General features: G+C 42.9%; 1 protein-coding gene across 4 annotated transcripts in view; it reads right to left on the reverse strand.

Moving 5' to 3' along the window:
- The window catches only part of Cln7 (CLN7/MFS domain-containing 8), an 18431-nt gene extending 8433 nt beyond the window's left edge, over positions 1-9998 (reverse strand). For 2 of the 4 annotated variants that reach the window (XM_089737721.1, XM_028186439.2), the window contains exons 1-4: positions 9616-9998; positions 2162-2405; positions 1310-1636; positions 854-1100 (exon numbers count right to left, since the gene is read on the reverse strand). In XM_089737721.1, coding sequence (XP_089593847.1) covers positions 854-1100; positions 1310-1636; positions 2162-2405; positions 9616-9834 — 1037 coding nt within the window. In that variant the 5' untranslated portion in view covers positions 9835-9998. The remainder of the gene's footprint in view (positions 1-853; positions 1101-1309; positions 1637-2161; positions 2406-9615) is intronic. The other 2 variants (XM_028186440.2, XM_089737722.1) reach the window with 2 other exon arrangements.
- Between the last annotated feature and the right edge of the window lie 4689 nt (positions 9999-14687).

The following is a 14687-nucleotide window of genomic DNA, read 5'->3' on the forward strand; positions in this document are numbered from 1 at the left end:
CACGCGCTCCGATATCCGGTTCGAGAGCGCCACTGCTCCCAACTACTTTCAATTAAAGAACCAAATAAGTAGTGACATGAAGTGCATTAATTACGATATCACCTAATTAAGTATTATGCTCAGTGTCTGGGAGCCGCACACATAATTATAACTTTTATTGCTTAGATGCGTGCATGAGCTCCCTGCGCCTACCTGGTGTTAAGTGGTTACCGGAACCCATAGACGTCTACAACATAAATGGCGCGATCCACCTTGAGACATGAGCTCCGAGTCTCAGTTCGATGACACAACGGCTGCCCCACTCTGCAAGCCGAAACGCGTTGCGGTTTCACGGCAGAAACAGGCAGGCTAGTGGTACCTTACCCGCTGGACTCATAAGACGCCCTACCATCAATAATTACGAAAATTATAAAAACCTACACAATGTTAATTCCTTCACCGTGGAAGTCAATCGTGACCATTTGTGAAGTACGTATTTCAATAGAAAAATGGGTACCCGCCTGTGGGAGTCGGACACTGGTGTAATCGCAAGCCACGAATGCACCGGGCGAATTATCGTTTAGGCCACGACGACTTTCGTGATTTAATCTTGCGTATGTTTCCGTTTTAGTGATATCGGATCCGGCGGAACGAATACATTGTTGTAGTGAGGGGCGACCATCGCGTCGTCAACGCGAAATTAAACACTAAAACTAGTTATAATTATTGAAACCTAATTTTTTAAATGTTAATGTTATTTTTCATGTAAATTTCCGATGCTTGGAGCGACGGTGATCACTTACTATTAGATGGGCCGTATGTTCTATAAAGTTATTATAAGTTTCCTGGGTGTCTGATATTAAAATACATGTACCGTTCTTCGAAGAACTTGGTCAGAGGTCCGATCATCGCGAACGTGAGGCAGGCAACCACCGCCCCAGCGCTCATCAGCGCGCCCATGTACTCCAGCGCCTGAGACTTGCTCCACGCGAACTGGTCCATGGTCAGAGACGTCGCCAGCGTCTCCAGCAGCACGAAGTTGAACACAAGCACGAAGAACGCGCCCACCAGCGTCCAGCTGCTGATTGGGTCAGGCTTTAAGGATTCTAAAGCCTCTTTCTCTGAAAAATAAAACAACAAAGTGTTCATTGTCCTACTCGATATTTAACTGTGATAGTTTACTCTATGTCAGTGCTGCTGCTTGTTCCGTAGGTACCCGGAGAGCGTGAGGAGGGGGGGGGTCCGTCCCAATCCTCTCGCACGAAGTGACATGCGCACCACCCGCCCGGCTTATAGCGCTGAATTTATGCAAAATAAGCTAACAAGTTACCTGAATCTTTCCCCTGGGCAATCATAGCTTCTCGGGCAGCAATCTTCTTCTCCTTAAAGCACCACGGCAAGAACAATATAAAATTGATGGTCCCCAACAGAGCATTGATCCAGCCTGCAGCAGTGTACATATCTAGCCTAAAGGGCACGGAGAAGTCTCCAGGTGGTGGATAGGGAGCGCCAGCGCCGAGGGGCGCAGCGGCAGCCTGCAGCGCCGGCCCCACCACGAAGCCCAGCACTTGCGCCAGAGACACTATGGCCACGGCTCGCGTTCGTTCGCTAACCAGCGTGGCGGCTGAAAGATACGAGCGGGCCACAGCTATGTTGGCTGCAATACAACTTTATTGGGTTTACTTTATGATATTTGAGCATTTTTATTTCTATTCTAATCAGAGATGACTAGTTGCTAAGATCAGTTAGTGAAAGCTGTTTGGTTCAATTTTTTTTTTCTTTTTTATTGCTTAGATGGGTGGACGAGCTCACAGCCCACCTGATGTTAAGTGGTTAATGGAGCCCATAGACATCTACAACGTAAATGCGCCACCCACCTTGAGATATAAGTTCTAAGGTCCCAGTATAGTTACAACGGCTATCCCACGCTTCAAACCGAAACGCATTACTGCTTCACGGCAGAAATAGGCAAGGCAGTAGTACCTACCCGTCCGGACTCACAAGAGGTCCTATCACCAGTAAACTTACAAGAGGTCCTACCACCAGTAAACTCACAAGAGGTCCTACCAAAAAGTACGAGTAGTAGTTATTGAAAAATTACTATTAGGACTTAAAAGACAATTCGGTCTCTATTTTTTATTTTCGCAAACAAATTTAATATCAGAGTAATAAAGATACCCACCCGAGCTGACTCCTACTAAAAATCTGGCAAGCACCATCCAGTACTTGGCGTGGGGCCTGGTCAGATGAAGCTGCGAGTACAGCGCGCTGGCCAGCACGAACAGCGCCAGGGTGGCGAGCAGCGGGGCGCGCGCGGAGCCCGACCGGTTCGCCCACAGCCCCAGCAGCGGAGAGAACAACAGCTGCCCCAGCGGGTTGGCACCCACCGCCACGCCAAGAATCTCTTTCTGTGAACCTGGCTCCAACTGAAAATGATGACTTAACATGAAATAACCATTATTCGTTTGTTTCTATATAAACAACACACCGTACCGTAGCAACAGTGATGGCCCTTCTCCCCAAACGATTTCTCTATGTCGCGCAAGACACCGCATCACGATCACGAAGGACTGACCATTTCAAGTAGTTAACCACACGCTGGTCGCGATCCTGCGGTCTAAGTGTTTCAATAGGCATGCGAGACTGCGGCCCCTTATTTACTCTCGCAAGAAAAATCCTTTACGGACCTATCATTCCACCACCAAGGACAGGAAGCCTGGGGAAGTCGCGGTAACTTCTTAACTTAATGATAACGATACGTATAAACATGATAAACGCAAATAAATAGATAAAAGGGCCGTGCGGTATCGCAATACAAACACTAGCGTCGCGCTTCGCCCTCCAAGTGCATGCACTAAACTAGGTTAAACTAAGCCGCGTGACGACTTCACACGGCGATGCCACGTCAGGAGGTCAACGTACTTCCCGTCAACTATATCTACACCTTCCGATTACGACGACTGCGACAATTTCACTACTTTTTGAACAAAGGGACGGCGTAGTAACAACAATAATAACCGGAGACCGCTATAGTGGAAGCCAGCGAGACCATAAAAACAAGAATAGTTTAATTAATTGCATACGTTCGATGGCCTCGCCAGTTTTATAATAACCGTAATATAGTTCCAGCACAAAATCCCGTGAGGTCATGCGGGAGCACTGGTAACGATCATCGCGACTCCAACAAGTCTCGTCTCAATACTCAAGCAGGGACAGCCCACTGAGTTTCTCGCCGGATCTTCTGAGCGGGTCGCGTTTCCGATCCGGTGGTAGATTCTGCGAAGCAACACTTTTGCTAGAGCTAGTGTTAGAAACGCCCCCAGGTTAGAGCCCCGAGAGCTCACCTACTCGCTCGGTTACACTGGCATAGCCTCTCAAGGCCACAAGGCCACCAGCTTATTACGTATGAAGAAAAAAGCAGGGACACTTGTGGATCACAACGTGCCGCCGCGCGCCGCTTACGTGTTGTGCTAGCGACCAGGTAACTAAGCAAGTCATTAAAATGACATTTTCTATTATTACATATAATTTAACTAAACAACTTCATACTAACATTCACTCAACATTACATTGCATTTTGTACAGTTTGATAAACCTGCATTTATTATTCACAGTAAAACAGCAACGAGCCACGCAGTAAGTAGCTAGATGAAGAAGAGTTTCTCTGCCCGAATAGAAACTGAATTTTTTTATCATTTATGCTCTTCACTTTTATGCAACTTCAATTGTGAAAGTCAATGAACTAAATCGGCAAACTTAATCAAAGTAGCAGAGGAGGCCCGAACGTGGTTCGTGTAATAGTGGATATAATTAATAATCGAAGTTTAACTAAGTTATCTATCTATCTATACTTAGTTTGGCCATAAATACTGTTACAAAGGAAAAAAAATTCTATTGCAAATAACATTTGTTACTTTTACAGTGTGTTAGTTTAATACATAAATATGAAACAATTTAAAGTATAAAAAGCTTATTCGAAGTGGTCTCCATTGGCTGCAATACAGTCCTTTAAACTTTGAGGCCAGTTATCAATAGAAGCACGCACTCTTTCCATGGGAAAATTTTTCACTGCCAATCGTACGGGTTGTTTTAGGGACTCCAAATTATCATGGCGTTTAGAGGAAGCCGTACTCTCTAACACTGACAATAAATCATAATCCAGCGGATTAAGATCGGGACTAGACGACGGCCAGTCTTCAGCTCTGATGAAGTCCGAAACGTTCGTTTCCAACCAAGACTGCGTAGACCGAGCTTTATGACCTGGCGCCGAGTCTTGCTGGAAGGACCATTCTTGATTATTGAACATGGTGTTGTTAAGGGGCTTCACTACCTTTTTGTTTTTTTTTATTGCCCTTGTAGGCAGACGAGCATACGGCCCACCTGATGGTGAGTGGTTACCGTCGCCCATGGACTTCAGCAATGCCAGGGGCAGAGCCAAGCCGCTGCCTACCGCAAACATACCCCACCAAACTATCACTGAAGTCGGATAGTGCCCACGTTGCACTCTGTCGACTAATTGGGAAGCTTCCTTAGAGCTTTGAGCATAAATACGGTTATTTTGTTTGTTAAAATGTTGCTCAATTTTAAAAACTTTCTCATCCGTAAACAAAATTTTTCTATGACCTCCCTTTGCGTACCGCTTCAGTAGTTGTTTCGATTTTACCACCCTATTCTCTTTTCAGTTATCAGTTAAGAAATGACCAGTACGTCTCTTATAGGCTGCAAGTCCTAAGTCATCTTTTAAAATACGCAACATGGTTCTAGGTGCTATTGTGGCGGGTAGCCATCATACAACGCAAGATAATTGACAGATGCCTGAATCTCGCTTACGACATTTTCAAGATAAAGCGCATATATACAAGTTCCGAACAACAACATTCGGACCGTCGGTCTACCGAGCAATATCATCCGCTCGGTGGAAGATCTTCCTTTCGTCGTATATTCCCAAACTGGTGACCCCGACGTGACGTGAACACGCAACCTTCTGATTCATCATCAGCGCATCAAGAACTTCGGCTACCACAATCCCGCATTCTCGCAGATAAAAACAAGTCATCGACAGTCGTCCCACAGCAAGCCAGCATCGCAGCCTCAACAGGACCATCGCAGCCGACTCACCGCGCTTCCTGGCCCTACGGCACGCACCTACACTGCCTCATCGCGCAGCATTCAAGCTCAGTCCCGACTCACCGCAGACTTCGAGCAGCACTGGCGACAATCACGCAGCATTCAAGCTCAGTTTCGACTCACCGCAAACTTCGAGCAGCACTGGCACTTGCAAGCTTATCTCAGCACGGACAACGATAACTAAATATGACACGACCTTCAGTCTCGGAGGGGAGTGATGTGGCGGGTAGCCATCATACAACGCAAGATAATTGACAGATGCCTGAATCTCGCTTACGACATTTTCAAGATAAAGCGCATATATACAAGTTCCGAACAACAACATTCGGACCGTCGGTCTACCGAGCAATATCATCCGCTCGGTGGAAGATCTTCCTTTCGTCGTATATTCCCAAACTATCTTCATCTCCCGAGATAAAATCTTTTGCTTTCGGACAGGATTTCTTCGAATTCTTTCCCTTACTGCTTGACCACCTTTTTCGTACGAACACTACGTGGACGGCCAGATCTTTTTCTGTCACAAACAGAGGAGGCCTCATTGCACCTATTAATAGCCCGGTACACAAACATTTTACTAATACCAAGCGTATGGAGAGTTTTAAAAATTGCATTTGGCCTCCATACCTACTTTGTGTAATGCAATCACACAAAATGAGAAAACTCAATGAGCAATCATATAAAAATGACAGATTCCAAGTTCAAATGTAATATTTTGTTTATTTTTAATAAAATTGTAACAGTGTTTATGGCCAGACTAAGTATATATAAAAATTAATTGCTGTTCGTTAGTCTTGCTAAAACTCGAGAACGGCTGGACCGATTTTACGAATTTTGGTCTTGAATTATTTGTTGAAGTCCAGAGAAGGCTTAAAAGGTAGAGAAATATGAAATTGCTCGGAATTAAATAAAAATAACAATTTTGTTTTTCCTTTGATGTGTCCCCCGTCGGACGGATTCCTTTTGTTTATTTTAAATTGATTTTATACTAAAGTTTAGGTCTTTTATTAATCGATTGAGGCACTACGAAGTCTGCCGGGTCAGCTAGTATGGAACAAAAATGAAAACACTTTGTATATTAATTAATGTTGTATGCAACTACCTAATTTATCTCTCATACGAACCAATGAACAAAAACTGCTGCAAAAACACTGTAAACGTTTTCGATTGTCGCTGTCGATGTCATTTATAAAGTTAATATTGTTATTAAGCACCCACCCATGCACCGGCGCCGTCCAACACCGTGAACTCGCCACTTGCAAACTTGCGATAATAAAACAACGTAGTGTCATAATTGCTGGAGTCATGGTCCAGACGGCTGGCCGATCCTTTGGCTGGTCGTAGGACCGTCGAGGCGATTCGCCCGGTCCTTGTGGATTGGGTGAATCGTGACAGAAGACGCCTCACTTTCCGGCTCACGCAGGTGCTCACTGGGCATGGTTGCTTCGGTGAGTTTCTGCACCGGACCGGAGCCGAGCCGACGGCAGGGTTCCACCATTGTGGTTGCGACTTGGACACGGCGGAGCATACGCTCGTCGCCTGCCCCGCATGGGAGGGGGGGTAGCGCCGTGTCCTCGTCGCAAAAATAGGAAACGACTTGTCGTTGCCGAGTGTTGTGGCATCGATGCTCGGTGACGGCGAGTCATGGAAGGCGATGCTCGACTTCTGCGAGTGCACCATCTCGCAGAAGGAGGCGGCGGGGCGCGTGAGAGACGCACAGACCCGCCGCCGTCGAGCGGGGGCCAGGAAGGCGGATCTCGCCCAAGCCCTGGCCCTCTAAGTGTTTCGGGTCTCCCTCACATGTTGGCCTGAGGACCGGCGAAGGGGGCCTAAGAAGACGACGTGCAAGCTGCTCTGCACACGTTTTATGCAAGAGCATCCGGGTGATGGAAGCCTGCCGACCGAGAGGGCTGGTGGTCGTGGCGCCGACGACTGCTATGCTATCTGCCATGCTGCGTCTAGCCATGCTATCTGAGTGCTGTGACTGTGAGTGTGTGCGTGTGTGATTTCGTTGTACGTAAATTTTTATTTAATTTTTATAGTAATATTGGTTGTAATTAGCTGACTTGAAACTGCTCAATATATATTATGTCACGGTTAATGAGGTTGTAGTGCAAGCGGGCGAGCGGGTGGAGGGCGCGCGGGGGGTGGGCGCGCGGGGGGCGGGGCCGGGGTGCGTCTTCCGCCGGCTGTCTTCGTATTCGATTGCGGCTCACGAAATATGAATTCATTCACTAAAACGTCTTATGTGTATGAAAACGACAACATATTTGTCAAAACAAAGTTAACGCAATATTTAGGTATACTGGGAATATTAAAATTTGCGGAATGCGATCTGAGGGGATCAAAGCGGTTTCGTCATTAACGCATTTATTAGTACATCGTGGTAGACAGAAAAATGTCATTGAATCAGAATCTAGATATTAGATGTTCAATCATTCATTTACTAAAATCCAAAATCAGCCTTGTGCTCATTTAGGAAAGGCTCATTTTGTTTTACCAATAAGTCAAACATTTATCCTTAGGGCTCTATGAAAAGATTTATTCAGGATAATATAAATATTTCTGATAATAGTTCTAAAAATCTTAAATGACCCTATCAGCTTTCCCTAAATTAGACCTGTCCCTGATATTATTATTAACTCTGATCTTAAATAAGAGAGATGACATCGTTTGTGATGGGCCACAGTTCCAAGGAGTCTACCCGCAGTTGTCTGGTAACAGTTCAAAACTTGAAGTCTAAGTATTGAGCGAGGTCCGGTGTGAGTCTCCCTTCTACTGAAACTTTACGAACGAACTTCTGGTTCGGTACGGTAGACAGCAGCCAAGCTCTGCTCATGGACTCACCGGTATTCGTGAGCGTTGATAATCACTTACAATTAAGTGGGCCGCAGTGGACAGCTTGACAGCTCAAAGTAGCAACACTAAGGTAGCAAGATTTTATCATCATCATCAGTCTTTATCTGCCCCCTGCTAAACGTAGGCCTTCCACAATGCCTGCCACATAATGCGGTCCTCCGCCTTCCGCATCCAACGACTTCCCGCCGTGCGCACACAGTCATCGGTTCACGCCCCACGCTCCTGGTACCCATCCGTGGCCTCCATTCGAGGACCTTCCTCCCTCACCTGGCGTCGCTGGCTTGACAGATGTGACCGGCCCATTACCACTTTAGCCTGCTAACTTTGAGAGCTATGTCGTCGAGTTTGGTTCTCCGTCGAATTTCTTCGTTTCGGATTTTGTCCCTTAGAGAGATACCGAGCATAGCTCTCTCTCCATCGCCCGCTGTGCGACTCTTAAGTAACTTATGGGCCAGACCCGCCGTCAGTGTCCAGGTTTCCGCGCCGTAAGTCATTGCTATGATAGATATAGATTTTATGATTAAGACACTTTCTTTTTCAATTTTACATTTTGTTTAAGTATGGTCACTACCTTTTCTGCGTCGAACACTGATTAATTAATTAATTATTCCAGTAAATAGACATTGTGTCAATGAAGTATCTCAACCTCTGCCCTTTATAACCCAAATACAGAATGTTTTCCAGTGGTGGTAATTCGCTCGTGACCCGCGAAACACCTATGAGCAGGGTTCTGTCATGCCTTAATGGACTTCAACTCCGAAACACAATATGGAAAAAGACACTTGCTCCAAGTGTAGTTGACCTCCCGCCGAGAGGTATGCTGGCGCAGCTCATGACTCCTGGCCCAAGCTTCAGTGACATTCGCCCTAAATTGTTTTACATATGCACGGCCCACCTAGTGTTAAATTATTACCGAAACCCAATTCCACTACTCACATTGTAATATGAGTTAGAAGTCTTCTTAAGTTTTTACAATGCGATTCAAATATGAAAGTCCGAAATAATGATCCTTCTCACATTATTAGCGTCAACTGTGAGTAGAGTATGAAAGTGAGTGAAGTTACTCATGAGTGATAAATTTAGAAACGGGTAGAAACAAGGCAAACAACAAGAAACAGACCAGGAGATAAAACAATAGTAAGGAAGATGACGAGAATGCTAAAAGGATGAAGTATATTAGAGAAGAGAGCATACGCGGATGTGTTTGTTTGTACCCCTTGCATATTATAGTCGAGCTCGTATATTAAGAGTAGTCCATGTTGTCCACAATCATTTCATTTTCTTTATGATACATATTTTTTATTTTCACCTACCTATTCGCTGGTAGCCGAAGGAGCTATTTCACCTTCGCGCGAACGGGTAGGTGAGTTACGGGCTCAACCCGAGAATTTGAAAGCACTAGCCCTAGCAAGATCTGTACTTCGGCCGTACAGAACTTACCACCGGATCGCAATCACGACCCACAGAGAAAATCCAGCGAGAAACGCAATGGGCTGTGATTCCTATGATTTAAATAACTAGGTAGTACGAGTATTGTGTACAAACACTCTGAGACACCAAAATAAGTTAGAACACCATAATAAACGTAACCATTTAGCAATAAGTAGATAAGCGAGCGCTCGGGTGTGAACGAACTGCGCGAAGGTCCCGTACCTTGTCGAGGTATGGCCACACTCCGGTCAGCACGATGCTAAACCCCAATGACATCTGGAACATGGTGAAGTAGATGATGTACACGCTGCGCCACCGCGCGCGTTTCTCGTCTGCTGTCTCCAGAACTTCCAAATGGGGAGCTTGCTTGTCCGAATTAGCGTCGTCCTCCTCGGCGTCCGTATGACGAGCTCTCCCTGCGGAGCCCTTCAGCCACCCCATTACTTTTTTCACCGAACCATATTTATATATTGAAGAGTGATAAGTAAACAATGCGCGGAGGCGAGGAGTGCGCGCGCGTCGCTCTCGGGCCTCTCAGCTGAACTAGCGTCGGTCGACTCTCGCCGTCACATCACTCCACACTACCACAGTCCACACACACTGGCGCATGCCGTCTCTGCGTCATTTGCGTCACTGTAGGGCGCGGGTGCGACGCGGCGGCGGCGAGTGACTCGTACATTGGCATGCGAGTCGCGCGACGTATTCGACAACCGCGTGTAATAAGTTTAAATATAATTATATTATGAAGTCGTCGTGGCCTAAAGGATAAGACGTCCAGTGCATTCGTGTTGAGCGATGCACCGGTGTTCAAATCTCAGGCGGGTACCAATTTTTCTAATGAAATAAGTACTCAACAAATGTTCACGATTGATTTCCACGGTTAAGGAATAACATCGTGTAATAAAAATGAAACCCGCAAAATTATAATTTGCGTAATTACTGGTGGTAGGTGTTAATAGACAAGCAATGTAGATACTTTCTATCTATGATATGTGTATAGTCTATGGGAAGCATCGTGACTGTTTTTTTGTTTTCTCTTCGCATTGCTTCGTCTTTGTGTGTGGTAATGATTGTTCATTAAAACATTTCCATATTGTAAAATACAGTTTCATTTACTCAAAGAACAATAGGTTATGGGCCCAGGCACGGCTACCTATTTAGAAGAAAGAATAAAAAATACATCGTGCGGTATTGAAGACTGACTAAAAGTGAGGTTAAGTTGGCCGGTACGTGCCGACTGAAAATTGTAGTCAGGAGGAATATTAATAACGTTAATTACGCAAGATGGAAGTAAATAATACCACTCATGTGATGAAACTGGAAGGTGCGAAAAATTGGAATGTTTGGAAGTTTCAAATAACAGTATTGTTGAGAGGTCAAGGATGGTTGGACGTTGTTGAAGGGCGGACGGTAAAACCAGAAGACGCTGTTGCAAGAGCTGCCTGGGAAGTAAAGGATGCTAAGGCTCAATCATTGATAGTCACCAGGATGTCTGAGGATGTCATGCTGCATATCATAACTTGTACATCTTCTGCTGAAATGTGGCAAAAGCTGTTATGTGTCTACGAACAAAAGTCGGAAACAAGCATTCACATTATACAGCAACGTTTCTTTCAATATAAATATGAGAAAGGAATTGATATGTCGGTGTTTATATCTAAAATCCAAGAAATGCAGAGTCAGTTGAAGCAATTGGGTGAGGAGATCTCAGACAAATTTACAATAACTAAAGTTTTGATGAGTTTACCAGATGAATATAAACATTTTATATCGGCATGGGAGTCCGCACCCGATAATAAACAAACATTTGATAATTTGGTGGCAAGGCTATTAGTAGAAGAGGAAAGGTTGAAGGAAAAGATTGAAGAAAACCAGGAGACGACGTCAGCGTTCGTAGCCAAGAGAAATGTTAAGTGTTTTAAATGTGGCAAACCGGGACATTACCAGTCAGAGTGTCGAAATAATAGAAACAATGAGAAAAACGTGGACTTTAATAAGTGCTTTTATTGTGGTAAACCGGGACATGTTAAGGCGCAGTGTCGTTATAGAAAGCTAAAGGACAATAAGAAAATGAGTAATGCGTTCGTTGTGTGTAACTCAGAAGACGAAAAATATGAAAAATCAAAGTGGCTAGTTGATTCAGGGGCTAGCGAACATATGTGCTGTGATAGGTCATTGTTGACATCATTTTCGAGTGTCTCGCAAAAGTCGGTAATTGTAGGTAACGGTGCTACTATTAGTGTATTAGGATCTGGACAGATGGCGGTACAGGTCCATAATGGGAGTGAATGGGTTGATACAACCTTAGACAATGTATTGCTCGTTCCCGAACTAAAGACAAATTTATTCTCTGTGAACCGCGCTGCAGACCGTGGCTATGTCATGATGACAAACAACAATACTTGCCGGTTTTACAAGAATAACATTGTTTGTGCTGTTGCGAATAGACTCGATAACTCATATTATATGGAATTTCGTTTTAAAAGTGAGCATGTAAATGTAGCTAAAGTAGTAAAGAATGACTTATATAAATGGCATCAGAAGTTAGCACACCAGAACTTTGATCACGTAAAGAAAGTGTTGGCGAAAAACAACATTGTTGTGAAACAAACCAATGTGCCACAATGTGAAAGCTGCTTAAAAGGAAAAATACATAGGCTACCATTTATGAAAAGCGAAAGTGTAAGCACTAGGACATGCGAATTAATACATGGAGACACATGTGGACCCATGGAAGAAGAGTCCATTGGTGGATCGAGATATTTTGTAGTCCTGAAGGATGATTACTCAAATTTCCGAACTGTGTATCTTGTCAAAACGAAGGACGAAATAAAGAAATGTCTGGAGAATTTCTTAAACAGAGCTGAAAATGTAACTGGTAACAAGGTCAAGACTTTTCGAACAGACAATGGGCTGGAATTCATAAACAAAGAAGTGAAAGAAATGTGCTCTAAGAGGGGTATCATTCATCAAACAACAGTATGTTATACTCCTGAACAAAACGGTAAGGCCGAGAGGGAAAATCGAACTCTTGTTGAGGCAGCAAGAACAATGTTACACGCTAAGAACTTACACAAGAAACTATGGGCAGAAGCAGTTAATACTGCTGCTTTTGTATTAAATAGAACTGGTAAAGGCAGAGAAGGGAAGTCACCGTTTGAATTGTGGACAGGCAGAAGTTATAATATTCACCAACTGCAGGAGTTTGGTTCACCAGTTTATGTCCACATTCCTAAGGAAAAGAGAAGGAAATTTGACATGAAGGCTGAGAAGGGAGTAATGGTTGGCTATGGCGAAGAGACCAAGGGTTATAGAATCTATTTCTCTGAGAAAAATTGTGTATTTATACAGAGAGATGTGGTATTCTTAAATAAAGAGGAAGATAAGGAGGAAGAAACTACTGTTATGTTGAATCTAGATAGTCAACCTACAAATGATATGGTTGATTCAGTGACAGTGGAAGAAATAACTGAAAGTGAAGTATCTCAACCTGACCCAAGTGATACTCATACTAGTCTCATTACAGATACGTCCTCAGTGGAAATTGAGAGTGAGTGTTCAAGTGAATACATACCTTCGGAGGATGAATCGTTGAAGGTTGATGAAATAGTACAGGTACGAAATGAAAGGCCAAAGCGAACAAAGAAACAAACATTGTTTTATGAGTGCAATAATGTAGCAAGTGAGAAATATGAACCAGCCACATATGAAGAGGCCATTAATAGAACTGATTCAAGTAAATGGAGAGAGGCAATGAATAAAGAATTGCAAACCTTGAGAGACAATAACACATGGGACTTGTGTAGTGTACCAGCAAGTGGAGAAATTATAAACAGTAAGTGGGTCTTTAAAATAAAGGAAAGTAAGGACAACATTCAGCAATATAAAGCGAGGTTAGTCGCTAGGGGATTTGAGCAAAATAGTGAATTTGATTTGGGTGAATTATATGCACCAGTAGCAAAGTTATCTACTTTCCGAGTCTTTGTAGCTATAGCGACTAAGTTAAATTTGCCTATACATCAAATGGATGTTACTGGAGCATTTTTGTATGGTGATATAGACAGGGAAGTATATATTAAGCTGCCAGAAGGGGCTTTCTCTGGGAAGAACAACATTGTTAAATTAAATAAAGCTTTATATGGGTTAAAAAGTTCTCCTAAAAGTTGGAATGCTAAGTTTAATTCAGTGATGGCAAGAGAAGGATTTACAAGATCCAAGTATGACTCATGTTTATTTAAAAGATGTAATGACAATAACAAGACCTATTTGTTACTTTATGTCGATGATATATTGTATTTTGGGTCAAGTAAGAAAATTGTTTTACAAGTTAAAGCTATTTTGAACAAAGAATTTAAAATGAAGGATCTTGGTTTTGTATCTAATTTTCTTGGTATAAATGTAAAGCAAAATTTGGAAACTGGCACTACAGAGTTAGATCAAAGAAGTTATTTGGAGAGTGTATTACAAAAATTTAATATGGAGAATTGTAAGGAAATGCTAACTCCTATGGACCCTAACCTAAATACTAAACTATTTTCAAATGAAACCATATCTAAAGATAAAAAAAAATGTGAAACATTGTGTAGGCAAATTATAGGATGTTTAATGTATGCTTCATTAGGAACTAGGCCTGATTTGTGTTTTCCAATATCTATGTTAAGCAGGTATCAAACATGTGCAAATAATGAGCTACTAAGTGCATTAAAGAGGATCTTAAGATATGTAAAGTATACTTTAAATTATAAGTTGATTTATAAGTGTAACTCTCAGTGTGTAACGGGTTATTGTGATGCTGACTGGGGAGCAGATCTTAAAGATAGAAAGTCTACCTCAGGTTACTTGTTTTTATTGTCAAATTGTTTAATTTTATGGTGCTCTAAGAAACAGGCTTCAGTTAGTTTGTCATCTACAGAAGCTGAATATGTGTCAATGAGTATAGCTGTGAGCGATGCTTGCTGGCTTGCAAATCTACTAAATGATTTTGAATTTGAAAGCATTTACCCAATTAAAATATATTGTGATAATCAATCAGCCATTATAAATGCAAAAACAGATAATATAAAGCGTTTGAAGCATGTAGATATACGCTACCATTTTGTTAAGGACTTAGTTAAGGAAAATAAGATTTGCATTGATTATATAAACACTAGTCAACAACCAGCAGATATGTTGACAAAAGCTTTGTGTAAAGAATTGATTATAAGACACTTAAATATGTGCGGTGTCCAAAACAAATATAAAAACTAAGTTCAAGAGATTGTATTGTGTGTTGAAATTAGAAGTTGATATGTTTT

The sequence above is a fragment of the Bombyx mandarina genome, chromosome 23, assembly GCF_030267445.1.
Source record: "Bombyx mandarina strain Sakado chromosome 23, ASM3026744v2".
Classification (NCBI taxonomy): Eukaryota; Metazoa; Arthropoda; class Insecta; order Lepidoptera; family Bombycidae; genus Bombyx; species Bombyx mandarina.